Source organism: Zootoca vivipara, chromosome 4, assembly GCF_963506605.1.
Source record: "Zootoca vivipara chromosome 4, rZooViv1.1, whole genome shotgun sequence".
Taxonomy (NCBI): Eukaryota; Metazoa; Chordata; class Lepidosauria; order Squamata; family Lacertidae; genus Zootoca; species Zootoca vivipara.
The window spans coordinates 44,192,333-44,210,969 of NC_083279.1; the positions used below are offsets into that span (position 1 = coordinate 44,192,333).

At 40.5% G+C, this 18,637-nt stretch overlaps 1 protein-coding gene across 2 annotated transcripts in view; it reads right to left on the reverse strand.

The window, feature by feature from the left end:
* Positions 1-275: 275 nt before the first annotated feature.
* CFAP47 (cilia and flagella associated protein 47) overlaps positions 276-18,637 on the reverse strand; it is a 194,532-nt gene continuing 176,170 nt past the window's right edge. For both annotated transcript variants that reach the window (XM_060273534.1, XM_060273533.1), the window contains exons 61-64: positions 12,611-12,782; positions 10,455-10,616; positions 1,577-1,745; positions 276-865 (exon numbers count right to left, since the gene is read on the reverse strand). In XM_060273534.1, coding sequence (XP_060129517.1) covers positions 656-865; positions 1,577-1,745; positions 10,455-10,616; positions 12,611-12,782 — 713 coding nt within the window. In that variant the 3' untranslated portion in view covers positions 276-655. The remainder of the gene's footprint in view (positions 866-1,576; positions 1,746-10,454; positions 10,617-12,610; positions 12,783-18,637) is intronic.

Sequence of the window (18,637 nt, forward strand, 5' to 3'; positions counted from 1 at the left end):
TTTACAGAAAGTCAAAAAGGATACAAGTAGGAAGCAAGAAAAAGTATTTTTTAAAAACCAGCTGTATTGAACTAGTATTAATAAAATTGCATTAGTATTCAATGCAGTATTGCTGCATTAATTATGCAGCATAATTAAATGACTTTGATTCTGGGAAGCCCCTAACCAAGTGCTTAATTAACTTCAGTAATACCAATAGTAGATTGCAATGGTACCCTATACTTGGGGGGCTTGTTTTTTCTATTATGGCTATCCTAAAAAATGACGCTCGAAGCCACCAACATGAGTCTGACCCAAACTGACCCAAACTGCGGGAGGAGTGTCTGGCGTGCTCTGGTCCATGGGGTCACGAAGAGTTGGACACGACTAAACGACTAAACAACAACATCAAAAAATGACGCAGTGCTATTCTAATGTTAGGACATTGCAGATCTTGCAATATTTTTAATGTTAATATGCTATCACCACTTGATCAGGGAAACTAAGCAAAAATTTCCAGCACATTCTCCCAAGTAGGAAAAACAAACTACACTGAGTTGCTCACTAGAATCATTACAAAATTTATTGTTTTACAATTCCCTGTGTATAAAGTATTTAGTCTGAGAAAATACAACTCTTCTAAAAAAATAATAAAATAAAATGAGGTCATTATGCTTTATTTTGCTTTTAAAATGAGAGGTGCTCCTTTAATGGTGGAGGACACGCCAGTGGATAACAGCTTCATATTTTCCCGTACAAAGTTGCGTTGTTGCACTGAAGCTGATCTGACATATGTATTCCTGCAGTCAACTTTTGCTGATGAACTTGGTGGCACAGTTTGTGGGGGCAGGCCGTTGATCTGATACATCCATTGCATTGCTGTGGTCTGAAAGCACCAAAGAGAAATTTCAGTAGAGATGAGTTCATAGTCTATTACTGTGAAGCAGACAGCAGCTATCTGCCACAATGTGTGTAATTAGGTCATTTATTGTTCCCAGCATAGGGGGTGCTTCAAAAAGCCACATTACCGGAACTGCACCATGGTGGAAAAAAACATTACCGTGCAATAATAAAGCAAGGCAGAACATTTCATTTTATGAACTAAGAGCAGAGCGCTAGAAATATGTATACTGTCTAGTGCCCTAGATAATCAAAACTCTTGTTAATGCTCAACAGTTTGAAATGCAGCTTCTGAGGGAATTAGTTCACAGCAGGAAGTAAGCAGAAATAATAAATGGGCTGCTGGCTTTATTTGTACCCCAGGGGTTAATGGGGTGCTTGAAATAAACAGCATCAACTTCTAGCATCTTTGCTTGGGTCAAGTGAGTCATCTCACACTATGGGTAGGAAAGGCAACTCAGAATTCCACACTGTAAATTCTGTACATGCACGGAGTGTGATATGAATACTATACAACCAAGAACAAAAGTCATTTTCAGGTACCTTCTTTATAGCAGAGCTGACCTATTTCACTAGAAGGAGATATCTAGCCACAGGAAGGATATTTTGTAAGCATTTATTTTAGTGAAAAAATCCTTAAATCCATGAGCCTACTACAGTAAAATCCCCTATCAGGAATCCCATTGTCAGGGCTCACCTGTATTACTAATGTTGCTTTGTGTTTCTTGCTGTACATATTAGGCTTGAATCCAACAGTGATCCAGGTTCCTGTCGAGTCAAGTGGAAGAAGTTCCCCAGCTTGAGGCGATACAGCAAATTCTGGATCGCTGCCTGTTAAGAAGTATGCCGTGTAAGGCTCTGGGTACCTAAGTGAAGAGCATTCAAAATATATCATACATCATTTATCACCATGCAACAGTAGTCCTAAATAATTGGTATTCTGCTACAGGAGATCAGCAATGAAACATTAATGGTGCCTTATAGCTGTGCTTCCTGTTATTCAACTTAGTACATATACTGGTTTTCTTAGCCAGCCTATTGGAGAGACTTTCTGAAATGCTTGCAGTAATACTTGCTTTTTTAAAAAAATAAAATAAAATACAACATGGTTTTTAAATGTTTCTCCTCCTTACTGCAGGCATTTATCTAACTAGTGGTTTCCTCCTTACTTGGACAGAAGGAGGCAGATGTGTTCCATTCAATCTACCACACTTCTTTCAAGGAATCTGGGAGTCTTCCAAAGTAAGGGGAAGCTGCAAGAAATAGTGCGCATGCACACATGCACAAAAACCCACTTATCGTAGTAACAGCAGCTTCAAGAATCTAAAACACAATTGGTTAGGAAAATCATTGACCTAATAAGTCCTAATTAAAAAAAAAACCCTACTGGAAAGGTTATTTGGGCAGCATATAAGAGACCAGTCAGTAAGAGTTCATAAACTTGCATTCCAGGAAATGTTGCTGAAGTCCTTCCTGTAGGATAGGGCAGAGTTGTGCCTTGGAATCAGCTGGAGAAATGAGAAAATGCAATTCTCCATTCACCACCTCTCTCTGCAGATTCCAGGGCCAGGGGCATACCCATGATCAAAACTAGGGGGGGGGGGCAAGGTCATTCAGGTTGTGACATTTCAGCATGGAAAAGGCGAATGAAACCAAAATTTTAAGAAAATTATATATAATTATAGCAGTCCTTATTACGGTAGTTATTACAATTATTTGCTTGAATTTTTTTTTAAAAAAATTATTCTAGTTACATGTCTTATACTAATATCATTTTTCTTGGGTTTGAAGAAAACTTGTTCAAAACTTTCGTTTCAATCCAGTCCTGATTTTCCTTGAAGAATTTCTGATGGACGCTCATCAAACACAACCCAGTCAGTCTGTCCTCTCCCATCAGGGCCATCTTAAGCATATCCGGTGCCGTGGTGCAAAGATCCCTCCGGCGCCCCCCCCCCCCCGGTTTCCCAGAGTCTTGGGTGGGGGTGGCCCAAGAGAGGGCATCCTGGGGGCAGATCCCCCATTGGGGGATTCCCTCCCCACAGAGGCACCCCGGGCACCTCCCCCTCTTTCCCAAGGCCTCTGACAACAGAGACGTGTGTTTTCAGGACCCAGCCTATTCTTGTGCTTGTTATTTGTTTTGACTTTTAAAAATATTTTTAAATGGTTGTAAGCTGCACTGGTACTAAGTGGAACAGTGGTAACAATAGTAATAATAATAACAAACACCAACAATAATGAAGCCTCCAGCGTGGGGGAAAAGATAGCGCCTACTAGAATCCTAGAAATGCAGCAGCAGTATGAAGAATAGGCAAAACAACATCCAGTACGAAGCATAAAGCTTCAAGCATATGGGAAAATGGCCTCAAGTTACGTGGAGAGGCTCAAGAAACAGGCATGGAGCTTGTTGGAATTTCCAGAGTTTTGAGAATTTGGCTCAATCTGGTTGATCTAAATTTAAATTGAAACATAAATAATTACCTTTGCTTTGAACCTCCCTCTCACATTCATCAATAGACTAACACTTTATCATAATAATAATAATAATAATAATAATAATACCGTTAATAATAATAATTTATTATTTATACCCCGCCCATCTGGCCGGGTTCCCCCAGCCACTCTGGGCGGCTTCCAACAAAACAGAAATTCTAAAATACAGAAATCCATCAAACATTAAAATACAGAAATCCATCAAACATTAAAAGCTTCCCTAAACAGGGCTGCCTTGAGATGCCTTCTAAAGGTCTGGTAATTGTTGTTCTCTTTGACCTCTAGTGGGATTTGTTGAGTTGGGAGGGACCCTGAGGGTCATCCAGTGTAACCCCCTGCAATGCAGGAACCTCAACAAAAGCATCCATGACAGATGGTCATGCAACCTCTGCTTAGAAACCTCCAAGGAGAGTCCACCACCTCCCAAGGGAGACCACTCTACTGACAAACAGCTCTTTCCACCAGAAGGTTATTCCTGATGTTTAGTTTGAAATCTCCTTTCTTTTAACTTGAAGCCATTCATTTGAGTCCTGCCCTCCAGAGCAGGATAAAACAAGCTTGCTCCATCTTCCATATCAAGGTGTATGTGTGTGTGTGTGTGTTTTGAAGCAAGCCAGAGGGTGTATGTTTTTTGTGTGGGCAAGTAAAGAGGTGTTGAAGAGAAGCTCAAGGGCTCTGCGTGTGTATGTTGGGGTTGGAGCAGCCCTCTAGCGACACTCTTCCTGTCACCATGGCTGCTAATGCGGGTGGGCTGCTCGTTCTCCCCCCCCCCACCGCAAAAGCGGAGCATGCTGGCAGCGGCTTGGGAGGAGGAAGAGCAGCATCGTTACGGGCTGCCCCCTCCCTCCCCTTCATGAAGGCAGCCCCTGTGCCTTCCCTGCTCCCTGTCAAACATCTCTCCCCCCCCCCCCCGGCAGCTTGTAAAAGCAGGCTTTTGCAAGCGGCAGCGGCAGAGATACTTCACGGAGCAGGGGAGGAGGGGCGGGCTCGCTTTTCCCGGAGCGGAGATAGGCTACCAAGCCTGCCCCGGCTGCTTTGGAGGTAAGGAGGTGGAGCCATCCTCTGTGGCTCACCCCAAAGCAGCGAAGAGGGAGAAAAGTTGCCTACTCGGGTGTAAGTGGATCTTGTCCAGCTCCGCTGCCCCTTTCCGTCGCAGTTTTTGATTATTACAACTAAAGTAATCTTGGCTCTTGAAGCAATTTATGATTGCAAAGTAATTCTCTGCAAAAAAATAAAATAATAATCCCCAAATATTATTTTTAGGCCCTCTAGATTATTCATACATCCGTGGATGTTTTCTCAAGTTTATTAGATTATACCCAATAATATTAATTAGTTTCTGAAGAACATGTTGCAAAGGTAAACTGGGTCACTTGGTATTTCAAAGTGAATATTGCATTGATTACCGTATTTTCCTTCTGCACACAGCGATTTTTTTATATAAACAATACAATGTGTAGGAATCTCTAACTCAAAATATAGTTCCCAACAAAAGCAAGGCTTGTTCAGGTGTTCTGTGTTTAATTAACACATAAGGGGGAGCACGGGTGTGTGTGTGGAAGCATCCTAACTCTGCTTTCCCATTCCCACCCCCCCTCCATAAGTCGGAGGGATAACTTCAACAGGGAGTCTTCTCTACTAGTGGAGGCTCCCTGTGTGATTTAAAATCCTGGAAAATCAAGATATGGGAATCTTCTATGAGCTGAAAAGGCTCCCTGCTGCAGAAGTTATCCATGCAACTCCTGGAGGGAAGTGGGAAGGAGTTAGTGTGCTTGTTTCCCCCCTCCCCCTTGCATGTTGATTAAACATAGAAGTAGGACAGCTGAACAGTACAATTTGATCCAGTCCACAGAAATAAAAAAATAAGTACATTATATGGGCAAAGCCATTTCATTTGTCAAATAAATAATAAATTACTTTTTCAATTTTATGATATATATATATATATGTAAAGGTAAAGGGACCCCTGACCATTAGGTCCAGTCGTGACCGACTCTGGGGTTGCGCGCTCATCTCGCATTATTGGTCGAGGGAGCCGGCGTATAGCTTCCAAGTCATGTGGCCAGCATGACAAAGCCACTTCTGGCGAACCAGAGCAGCACACGGAAACGCCGTTTACCTTCCCACTGTAGCGCTTCCTATTTATCTACTTGCATTTTGACGTGCTTTCGAACTGCTAGGTTGGCAGGAGCTGGGACCAAGCAACAGGAGCTCACCCCATCACAGGGATTCAAACCGCCGACCTTCTGATCAGCAAGCCCTAGGCTCAGTGGTTTAACCCACAGCGCCACCTGGGTCCCATATACATACATACATACATACATACATACATGTGTGTAAAAAGCTTTTCGAGAGCAAAAATTATTAAAGGTTAAGAATGGACTTTTTCAAAAAAAGAAAAGCAATTTGGTATTTGAAATGCACATTTCAAGGTAGTCTTGTTATCATGAGATAATTTACAGTGGTAAAGTTTAATATGACAAGCGCAAGATAGTTGATAGGCACTTTTCAAGAAAATGATGACATAACTACAGGAATGTATAAAGGGCCCATCATTTATCATCACTGATTGCATTATGTACCTGTCCAAGAGAAACTTTGCTTTAATCAATCACTCTGGGGCATGAAGTTTAGACAACAAAAGATATTTCAGCTCTACGGATGACCCACTGCACTTTTGGAGAGAAAGCTCAAAACCCCTTAATGAAATAAAGGTTGGTTATACTGTTAAGTAACCCAGCCAGGGGCCAATATTACCTTGGTACCTCCATAGTGCCATTTTCCAATAAGACATTTAAAGTATTTTTCAGTATCAAGGAAATCTTGCTATGCATATGAGTAACATTTTGCTCACAGCAGGTTTATATTAACCACTATATTTGTATACCCCACATACCATGCTCTTTACTAGGGACTTGATTCGTTTCTTAACTTTCCCTACTTCTTCATAAAATCTGGCAGAGACCTGATATGTATGTATATATATATATATATGTTTGTATGTATGTATGTATGTATGTATGTATGTATGTATGTATGTATGTATGGGATGCTTGTGGTGCTGTGGTCTAAACCACAGAGCCTAGGGCTTGCTGATCAGAAGGTCACTGGTTCGAATCCCCACGACGGGTGAGCTCCCATTGTTCGGTCCCAGCTCCTGCCCACCTAGCAGTTCGAAAGCACATCAAAATGCACGTAGCTAAATAGGTACCGCTCCGGCGGGAAGGTAAACGCCGTTTCCGTGCGCTGCTCTGGTTCGCCAGAAGCAGCTTAGTCATGCTGGCCACATGAACTGGAAGCTGTCTACGGAACAAACGCCGGCTCCCTCGGCCTATAGAGTGAGATGAGCACGCAACCCCAGAGTCGTCCGCAACTGGACCTAACGGTCAGGGGTACCTTTACCTTTTACCTTATGTATGTATGCCCACTCAACAGCTGCTAAGGTTTGGGGTGCCTATTGCTGTCAATGTTCTCATTTAGACAGTGAAAACATATATAAGTGTCTTTTTCTATATAGTTTTCAACATGCTACAAGCTTACTATATTTATCATTAGTATGATCCCTGGATTCAATTTTTTCTGACTTTTGAAATAAATGGCCAACTAGCAATCATGGCACACCTAGATATGGCTGGGGTAGGAAATAAGTGCTGCTTTTCCCAGTGAGACTTGCCACACTTCAATTGCATTGTCTTGTGCTTATAGTACAGCACCATGGTGCTTCATCTATTACTTTCTGGTTAGTGGGTATTAATATTACAATACTCAGACCCAGTGCTATTTTTCGGGGGGCGGGGGTGCAGGAACTCACCATGAACACCTCCCTCATTCTCTTAGAATGGCAATGGCACCTACCTGAGAGGTCCCAGAACTGAGTTCTGGTGAGTTCTGGCTGAAAAAAATGCCCTGATCACAGCTTCCCTGTGACCTTCCCTGAGACTTTCAGGATTTAAATAGTATATGGAATTCCACATTCTGGCAATTCTTCATCTGATAGCAGCCTAAGGAATTAAGATTCTCCTGGTAGCACTATAAAAATGTTTGTTCAGCAAAACCAGGAGGGATGACAACCAGAGTAATGAATATTAGTTTCCTGAGACAAATGCAGTATGTGTTCTATTTGATAAATGACATTTTACCCCAGTCACCCTGATCTGCCCCATGCATGCTGTCATGTTTGTTTATTAAATAAATACAGTAAATAAATACAGTATATCACACCTTTTCCCCAGAAGACCCTAGGGCAGCATATGATGTCTAGTAAAGCCACGGGTGCAAAGGAAAAGGTGAGGGGTTTGATGCACACTCCTGACTGTTCCTTGGCAAGCAGGACTTGCATTCCATGCCTTTTAAATTGGGCACAAACTGGAAGACCTGCTGGGATTGGTTTCACTCAGTCTGAGCTCTTGAGTGCAGTTGATCCCTACCAAGAGTGGGCCTTGTAGTTGGTGCTGAATTTAAGCCCCACTTTTGGCAATAATCCTTGCAGCCATAGCTTGAGAGGAAAAAATCAGTAGCATGCTTTGAGTGCACTACTGATTCTTTCTCATCTAAGTCTCAATCACCTGACATATAATAATAATAATAATAATAATAATTTCTACCCCGCCCATCTGGGTGGGTTTCCCATGATGTTCTATGATGGATGGCTGTTCACACCTGCCAAAAGTGGGATGCAGAGGGTGGACCAGATATGGGCAGATCCAGTTATTTATCCCTATCCTATATAAAAGCATTAAAAGTAGTACTAATTGCCACTGTCTTGAAAGTAATGTGTATTTGGCCTGCAGATTAAAAACACTTCCAAGGATATTTCAACATTTAGTGAAAGATAAAACATTTAAACTAACAGACTAAAATACTAACAGAACTATATTAAACATTTTTTACTCAGTATGATTTGCTGAGTTCAGTTGCAATACACTTAGGGCTGTGCACAATGCTATGGTTTTCTGGCATCAATATTTTTTCCTACATTTTTTTCTTAACTAATAGAAGTCTAACAGTACCATTCATTTTCATAGCTCTCTCCTACTGTAGTCAGGCAGGTGAAGCCTTCTAGCTCATAAGGCCCACACCCCTCCCAAACCTGAATGAGAGTCATTTTCACAGAAGAAAGGCATGCCAGGTTGCTGTTATTTTAAACAGTGGCTTCAAATATTCATCCAAATATTCATCCAATCCTCCATTACTAAGCTAGAAATCTCATGACCTTCCTGTACTTTAAAGTTCTAGATACGAGGTCAACGGGGCCAGAATTCTTTCCCTGTGTCTAACAAATGCAGGTTTTTCCTATTCCTCAGAAGATGAAGAAGAAACATATGAAGAAAGGAGGGCGCTCGTCAAGGGAATTGTCAGCGTAACAAATTACATTCTTTGCTAGAGAATAGAAAGAATGGGGGAAACAGGGGCGGGGAGGAATATTTCCCAAGTGTAATATAGGCTGTTCTATGGTTTCTCTGACATGAATAGGCTGCATCATGGATCCTCTTTCTATATAACTATAATGATTCAGACTTTATTATACCTTTTCCTGGAACATTAGATCTCTTCACTACTATCAAACACCTACCAGCAGATTACAGCATTGCCAATGCAATTACTTCAACTTTTGTGCTCAAAAACAGCCTATTCTATTGAACCTGATAACTTCACCATTGTGACAGAAAGCATTGCCATATTTTGAAGGATCCTCTCGGCTGACAGCCATGAGCGATAGCTATAGCAACTGTCCGTCTCAGGTACACAGACGCAAAAAGTGGTCTCTTTGCAGAAAATCAATAATGGCCAAGGACATCCTTTGAAAGTGAGGAAGCTAAGATTTCAACTCGCAATCTCGTCTCTCTTCCAAACACTTAGCTGAACAGGCAATAAAAGTTAGATTTAGAAATTATGAAAACTTCCTTGCTTCCACTATTTAGAGATAGGCAAGCTTCCCAAAGCTTTACTTAGATTACTTCAGAAATTACCTGAGTTCTTAAAAAAGAAACACAGAATTTAGGCTCAATTCAAGGGCTGATAAGAAATACTCTGTCCTTTTCCCCACCTCCATTCCCCTCTGGGGAGGTGTATTTGGCCTGCAGATCATAGTGTATTTGGCCCTTTCCCCATGCTTTCATTCCCATAGGGTTTTTTCTTCACTCACAGAGGCAGGCCTACTGAGAGATGGGTATGGGTGGTACCGGGCACAATTTCAGGATGGGTCCACCATATGAAGCAAGCAGAAACCACAAGGAAGCCTATTTGCAGTGCTTCAGCCGCTGGAAAGCACAGGATCAGAAGAAAGTAGCAAGAGAGGGTGGAGCAAGAAGGCAGAGGAGCACCAAAACAGGCCCCTTTCACCTGCACGTAAGAGCTACTCAAGCAGGAGCCAGCCAGCAGAGGGAAGCAAGGTACATTTTGTTTAATAATTGTTTTTTGATTCATTCATTCATTTTTGTTAGGGCAGGGCAGAGCTAGGGCAGTGCCTGAAACTTGTTGCAAGAAACAAATGCAAACCCCAAAATGCTCTAGGCACAAGGAACACCATCATTTTAGACAGAACATCTTTGGACAATATTTTTTTTTTATGCTGCATGATTACACAGGAATAATAATAATAATAATAATAATAATAATATGATGATGATGATGATGATAGTTATATCCCCATAATGATCCAGGAAAATTATTCACCTGAAACAGTTTCTCTTGGTGTGTTTGTGTATGGGAGTCCTCAATTATTTCTATGGTCCCACAGCCTTAATAAATGTTAACCCTATTTAGGCACCTATTTAGCCTGGCGTGCTCTGGTCCATGGGGTCATGATGAGTTGGACACGACTAAACGACTAAACAACAACAACAACAACAACAACAACATTTAGGCACCACATTCTTAGTATAGCATTATTTCCAAACAAGTCCTGATCTACTTGCTCATTGGGATATTTATTTATTTATTTATTTATTTATTTTGGGGGGGAGGAATCTGGTATCAGTCTTACTGACTAGTTGCATATTGTCCCTAAATAAGCTGAATCCCGTTGGATGCTACATTTCATCCTCGAAAAAGACCTTTAGGTTTTCCCCCTTAGATATTCTTACCTTGTTTTGCTTGTAAGCTTAAATTTAACTACCGATTCCTTGTTTAAGCCAGCTGCCTCAATATTGATGACATCATCCACTTCTGGTTCAGTGGCGACAAACAGTATTGGAAATTTCCAAATGCCTCCCGTGACACACTGTACCACCAATGTTGCCGGATGCCTTCAAAATTAAGTTTAAAATATTCATTATAATAGAAGGCATAATGCTACGTAAGTCAAATAAATCAATGTCCAAGGTGCACTTATATTCTTGTAGACCTGTAATGCATTACACAGCTGGTCCTAAATTGGATTGCAGACATTATTTTTATGCAGGATAGTATATCCATTCTTACTTTGGAAAGGGCTGTCAGCTAAATATCACATTATTTTTCCCGTCTGTTTCTGTAAAGAATGAAGAACCAAACTAATTGGTGCAGTCTAATTCACCTTACGCTTATATTTCAGCAGCAGTCTTGATTTCTACAAGGTGACACCTTGATTTATCATGTTGCTGAAAAGGAGAACTGTTTACAGTATGGCAACAGTATGACAGCTCAGTAATTGAGATGTAATTTAAGTTCTAGTTTCCAAAGAAATGTAAAATTCTGTCATTAAAGTCAATGACAACTCCCACAGACTTCACTGGAGATGGAATTTTATTCCTAAAGAAGCTACAGCTTTAAAAGAATTATTATTCTCTCCACCCACCCCTGAACTGCTGTAACTGTTTAACGTGTTCTTCAGATATAGTTAATCTTGACAACAATAAAATATACTGTGGGACAAAGGATGAGTGACAATGAGCTGTCCAAAACCATCCAATAAATTCCACAGAGAAGTAGAATCTGATTCCATATATCTCAGTCAAACGTTATCCAAAAGCCCCTAGATTTATTTTCTTCACTGTTTTTCACTCTCCCATAATGATGCAGGATGAGACACATAATGAGAAGTAGTGCGTTTTCAGAACAATTCAACTCTTCTTAGATTGACACTCATTGCCCAGCTAGGGCCATTGATATAAAAATGGCCAGAATTGGTCATTTTCAAAAGAAAAGCAGGAGGTAAATTTGGAAGGAACAGAATGTATTTACTCATTGCTGTTGATACAGTGTTCTGTATGACCCCAGGGCATATGACACTTATGCAAGCAAGCTTCTCTAGTTACTTTAAGGGATGGCACAGTTCCAGCATGTTTTTGCATCACATGAATGGGGATGTTTCTATGGACCTCCACGTACAAATTCAGATTCCTGCATCAGAATTAATTGTTGAACTAGAAACAGCTTCAGAAATCAGGATAGCAACTGTTGTTTTTTATAAGGTTGCAAAGCCAGTGGCCAAGCATGCACACACGCATGCCATCACTCTACGGGGGGGGGGGAACCTGAATCTAAATAGTACATTATATTTCCATGCATGTGCAAACTTATTTCCTGTATCTTGTGCATAGACCAGATTTTTATGGCATTTTTTTTTTAGGTTTGTTGGGGCCAATGACATCAAGATTCCAAATCATGCCACGAGTCTATGCAAATATACCAAGCTTCTCTTTATAGGACCCCCCCCCCCAAAAAAAATATGGGCAGTTGAGAATGTGGGGTCAGGTAGGTAGCCATGTTGGTCTGACGCAGTCGAAATAAATTTAAAAATTAAAAAATTGTCAAGTACCGCCTTAGAGACAAACTAAGTCTGTTCTGGGTATAAGCTTTCGTGTGCATGTATCTGAAGAAGTGTGCATGCACACAAAAGCTTATACCCAGAACAAACTTAGTTGGTCTCTAAGGTGCTACTGGACAATTTTAAAATTTATTTCTTTATTTTGAGAATGTGGGGATTAGGCTAGCATATTCTGTCTCTCCATGTGACCACAGTTGCATGAAAGGAAGCACCTGGAAAGATCTATTGAATTCACAGGAATAGTGGTAGCCAATATTTACAGGCCCCTTGGGTGTCAGTGATGCATAAGAGAATTATCATCATCCCCTAGGGACACAGGAAAAAGCATTTCTAGTCCTATGTAATTAACAGACATACATGCCATACTTGGCTATAGATATGAATCAAAAACAGACCTTAATAAGCCTGAAGAAACAACAACAGAAAGGGGTTTCAATGAAAAGAAAGGAGGCCTTGTATCAGGCCTAGAGAAATGACAATTGGGCACTGTACCTCATTGGTTTGCTAGGTGCAAATATTATATTGAAGATCAAGGTCACAATTCCAGTTTTCAGATCCCAAAGTTTCTTCAGCAAGTTTATAGCTACTGCAGACTTCAGCTGAAATGCCACTCTATCAGATTCAAACTCAATATCATACACAAATTCTTCTGGGGTAGAGAATCCTAAAAAGAGAGAGAGAGAAAAAATAAGAACATAGCATTGTACATGTAGTATACGGTAAATAAAATTGGATTTCAAAGAGGAGAGACTTGCTGTTTTGGAAAAGGTTTGATACCAAAAATGAATATTTTTTACAGTTCCCGCCCCCCCCCCCCGGCCACAATATCATCCTTTGCCCTCTTAGAAAGTAAACTGTGTATTTATATTGTCTGCAAATTGTTTCCACCACAATCTGACTGCTGGATACATTATATACAAGGTGATAAGACAGAAACTATTAATCATGTACTAATACCATAATATAAACAATATACACCCTCATTAACGGTCAGGGGTTCATACCCAGCACAGCACCTAGCTCCTTGTCTGTGATGTATTGAAAGGCAGACACGCAGTGCTGTGAAAACATAGTTGGCCATATTAGAACCTTTCAGCTCTCTGTGCTATCTAATTTAATGGGCTATGGTCAATTACAGATGACTGTAAATCTGAGTTTCTAAATAATAAGCAATTTAAGAAGTTACCTATGTATACCTGAGGGTACAGTAGGGAATGGATAAAAGCACCTCGAGTGCAGCAATGTGCTCTGAGGCACCACAACTTTATATGCTGATGCGAGTTCAAAAGTTACCTAGGCCTTGTCCAGTTTGAATAGCTAGTGCCAGAGAAATGGTGTGCTGCGGTGATTTTAATCAATTTCTCACCGCTGCAGGTGTCTGTATCTCCTGAAAAGCTGGAGGGAATCTATGGAACAGCAAGGGAAGTGATGTGTGAGTCTGCAAGGGGAATGAGGAGCTGGCAAAACTGCTGCTCAGTCCTCTTCCTCTTGTGAGGAGTTTCCACTGGATAATGGTTCTCTGCATGAACAAAATGAGTTTTTCCACTTGTGGGGGAGCATGTCTGGATCCAAATAGCAAGTGCTTCACTATTGCACTATGGTTAACAATGGTACTAAAGAACAATGGTACTAAAGAACAATGAATTATACAGTGCACATGCTGAAAATGACAACTCATGAAAAAAGACATAAGTCTGTGGGTAGGCATATAGGATCTGCTGATTTGATCATGGTCTCCTCCTCTTGGGGATATATGCATGCTATGACATTAAGGTATGAAAACCATTTCTTGCCTTTGTTAAATTGATCCACTGCTAATTGTGATACTAAAGTGGGACATTCACAGTAGGACACAACTAAAGGCTCATAATTATTCCTCAGCACAAAATGTCACCACACAGAGGCTCTAACATAAAAATAGACTTAGTGGGGGAGAGGAGAGATGACATCATTTGAAACCTACCACAGAGACAAAATTGCTACTGCTGAACAGATGTTTCCTTCAGCAATCAAATCACTGGATACTGCATAGTGAATGTTTATTGTATTGTTCACACCGTTCAGATATGAAGAAGATGGAGCTGCAGTTGGTAATTGTGTTGTACATTCTGTCAATGCATTTCTAAAAGGACTCTATTAGCTTTGCTTCCTCCATATGTATGTGGCACCTGCCGTCATTCACTAATAATACATATTTATTTATTTTTCCTGGAGGCTTTCTGTTTTATGAACTCTGCTGTGTCTCTGTTAAGCACTCTGAAAGTATTTTACAGCACCTGAGGAAAAACATGTTTTGTAAGAACCAATTGAAGGTATATAAAACTATTTCTCTTTGCCAGTTCCATAGCTGGTTGTGAATCTCCACTGCAAATCTAATTTAGGGCTGCTCAAAACAGAATAAGGTAATTAGATTTTCAGTGAGAGCTGCAAACTCTAAAGACGACCACACCATCTTGCTATAAAAACCCCTCCGTGAATATGTTAATATTTTAGTTTTAGTATCTAGACAGCTCCCAGACACACATGCTGCCTGAATACAGTGACAACTGCTAGAAGCAGAAAAGAAAAAAGACTATGAATCATCATCACAAAATTGTCTAAAGTTGTGCGATTAAAATCAAACGATGAAATTTCCAGATGCTCCTAAAAGGCTCACAGACTTAATGAAAATGATAACGCAACTTAGAAAATATCGGAGTCTTAACACAATGTTACAAAATAGAAGATGAAGCAAGAATGAAGCTTCTAGTGTTTCTACCTACACACGTTAACCAATGGGCAGTATTCAGCACACTCATTCAATAGTGCAAGGGTTTACAACTGCATGATGGAACTCCCACCTCCCCACTCCTGCCTTTGTGTGTGCCCCATGCCCTCCCCAGATCTGTTCTGGAGAGTTCAAGGAATATGGCGGAGGAGGAGAGAGGGGGAGGAAAGTTCCATTGCACAAGTATATGTAAGCTGATCCTGGAACTTTTACGGCTGAAAGGTGGGATTTAAATACTCTAAATAAATAAAGTGGTACCACCCAAAGGCAGGTTTACTGCCTCTACCAGCAGATGCTAACTGTGAGGAAATGGCAGCTTACTTTGACTACTTTTTTAGTGAAGGTATAATTTCACAATATTATTGTTCAAAAAGTTATATTAATAGGAATTATTGATGCAACATCATGTGTGACAGTGATATGCTATAGGACATAGTAAATCCTGTATTTTTGTTAAAAGTATAAAAAAATAAGCAGTGTAAGATCTGTTAATTTAGGAAAAAATTCAGAGAATCACATAAAATGAGGTAAAGTAAAATCACAATAATGGAAGAATGAGAGAGGCAAGTCTCCTTCAGTGCACATAACCAGCTGAGGTCTAGAGATCATTTTTCTATGTAATGAGCTGGATATTCATCAAGGGTTTCATGCTTAGGGCTTCTCTTTGGCTGTCTTTAGAGAAATGATGGGAATAATTTATGGCTGTACTTTTGTCATATCTGCCTCACCAAGACAGATTCTAATTGTTTGCAAGGGCAACTTAAGACTTTGTTGTCATGCTGCTGCTTTTTTCAGACAATGGATCATTCTTATGTGAATCATATTCTCACGAGGAGGAATACGTCTCCTAAGCAGCACGGATAGGGGCAGAGCTCTAGCTAGAGGAGTGAATCTTTCCACCAAAGGAGAGAGTCCTTCCATCATGGAACGCTAGCCTTTCGGTCCAAAATAATGTTTTGGCTACTTCAAATGTGATGTGAGGGTGATTAATGGAAATCCTATAGTTTTGGAAAAGATAATGTGGTGATCAATCCCAACAGGGCTTAGGAGAAATGAAGTTGAAATTCCAACTGAGCACTGGTACAGAAATAGAAACAATTGAAAAAATGGCTACTATTTGCTCATGATTTGCCTGAGTCAATTATTATATGAGTATAGTGTATTAAATGGATTGCAGAGAGGGTTGAACAGGTAACAAAAAAGTTACTTCTCTCTTTGGATGCACTGGGATTTGGAAGAAGGAAGTGCCACCAATATCTCTATTAAAGTTCCCAGGGTTTGTTTCAATAGCTTTGAATAGGAAGCCTCAAGAGACGGACAAACCTGAGAATAGTTCAATTTGCAACTAATTCAATATAATCCATTGAATTAATTTGGCCTGAAAGGTAATCCTGAGCACTGGTGTGCATCAGGGCCTAGACTCCACTATGCTAAGGATGATAGTTGGAAAGACCCAGTTTCCAGAACGAATGCCACAGACATTAGAAGGAATTTTTTATACTCCTGAACAAACATTACGTATCCATGGCAAGCTGGGTATCATTGGCTCTGCAGTTCCATTGAAGCCAAACTGCCTAGATGTGCCTTGCATCTGCTAAGGCATCAAAGGCGCCATCTGTAGATACCTAAAAAAAACTGCTATGAAGCACTCCTAAAATCTAGCATTTGCTATAGTAGCGTTCCATGTGAAAGGACGCTCTGTATTGGCCTGGAGATGCCTGGAGAGAAAGCCTCTATTACAGCATGTTTCAAACAAGCTGAGTTGCAACACTTCCTGGTATATCCATTCATTACTGTCTCTTTGACTGTAAAACTCTGCCTCCCACTCTTCTCATTTGTAAATCTAAAGTAAACAAAAGAGCATCAGGCTCCTTCTGTCAAGCCAATGCGATTAGCTAAAATGTCCCTGCCTCAATCCCCACAACAGCTAACAAAGAAGTTTAAATCACAGGAGGCTCCAGGGAGAAAAGCACAAAAGGTATGTCAATCCCTTTACCCCTACTCACAGGAGAAGCAGAATGAAGATGCAATTTTGGAAGTCATTTCTCAGATATCTAGGACAAGTGCTCCTGACTGGCACTGTTAATTTTTTCCCAACCTGGTAACTGCCAGGAACACAGGATTGCTAGTCTTTGTTTATATTTATTAAAGCTCAACCGGAGTATAAAAAGTGATGCTTTCACCATAGCAGCTAGGAATCTCTCCCATAGAAAGAGTTCTCATCTCTCTCCATAGTGAAAAGGAACCCTGAACTCCAACACATCAAGCCACCTCCTTGCACATATAAGGACAGGTACTAACCCCCCACGCCTGCAAACCCAGTCAGCTGTCCAAGCCCTGACTCTCTCCTCTTCCTCTATCTTTTGCATTTAAACCTGACCAGGTGCCTTTTTCTTGAGGAGACCTGTTCCCTTTATGCTCATTTGCTACTTAAGCTCATCCTCTGCCATTGCCCGGAAAGCCTTCCATGTTGCTTCCTTCAAATTCTTGCCTTGAAACTTCCCCAACTGTGATTCTGCGTAAGGTTCTTAACGAATATGCTAATGCCTTTTTTGACACAATAAAATTAACCTTTTATCTTTCTTCCTTCCCCTTCTTAACCTTTGGGGTGCCAAATTCTGGAGTACATCCAAGGTCTCAATGACAAAAGACACCCCCCCCAAAAAAAGGGATGTCAGGGTTGCATGTGAGAACTGCAGGCTTCTGTGCAAACTGCATGTTTCATAACAACGGTCAAAACCAGATAATGCAAGAAAAGGGGAAATGTAATGTAGGGTGAAGAAAGAACATAATGTTTGTCCCAAATAAATAAATAAATGCAAACATTGACAGCATTAATTACCCTAGCCTTAAAAACATACCAAAGATACAATATGACGACTATCTCAATCAACAAATACTTTTGTAGGATTTAGGACTACCAGTGTAACATCTGTTGGGTATAATCTACCTTGCATATCTATAGGCAGTAGAGGGCAGGGTTGCGACTAACAGATAGGGCAAAATACTAAACCCACTAAACCCCAAGCTCTGTCTCCCCTCTCTCTTTTGCATGAGGCAGCAATGGAACTAGTTTCCACCCTGTAACCTTAGAATCCAAAATATGTAAATATGAACCAACTGCGAGTAAAAAAAACCTTTTTGTTCCCTTAGCAATGCAACCTTTGTGTGTTTTATCTCCTCTTTTAAGCAATGCTAGTGATGTGTGAATGAGACAGAACAGGTGGCGGCGGCACTGTGCATCCCCAGGTAATTCCAGCTTCCAAGCACTTTAAACTATGCTATAAACCACTTTTATTTTTCCAAACCCCAAAACATCACTGCGATCCCCGGTGTGAATTCATATCAAGATAATATGCTAATGCAGATAGCATAGTGAAAGTATAAGGTTAAAACAGCCTGACCTTCCCCTGCCACAGAAATGGCCTATGGTGTGTAAAATCAACTATTATGGTATGCCACTCATAAATGATTAAAAATATTCTAGTATTTTAAAACAAAAGAGAAAAAAATGTTTTATATAAATAGATATTATATCTAAGAGGGTGAAAGCAAGGATGTTTAAAAATGGTCAATTCACACCGTCAAGTCACACATATAGGAATTAAACATTCCCTTCATTGCATACGTTTTGTAAACTTTAAAAATGCATAGTCCTCAGGAATACTGATGCAAGGGCAAGAACATACAAATTCACTTGCCATTTTTAACCTCATGGGTCAAGTAACCCTCTCCTTGTTGGGCAGAGTGGG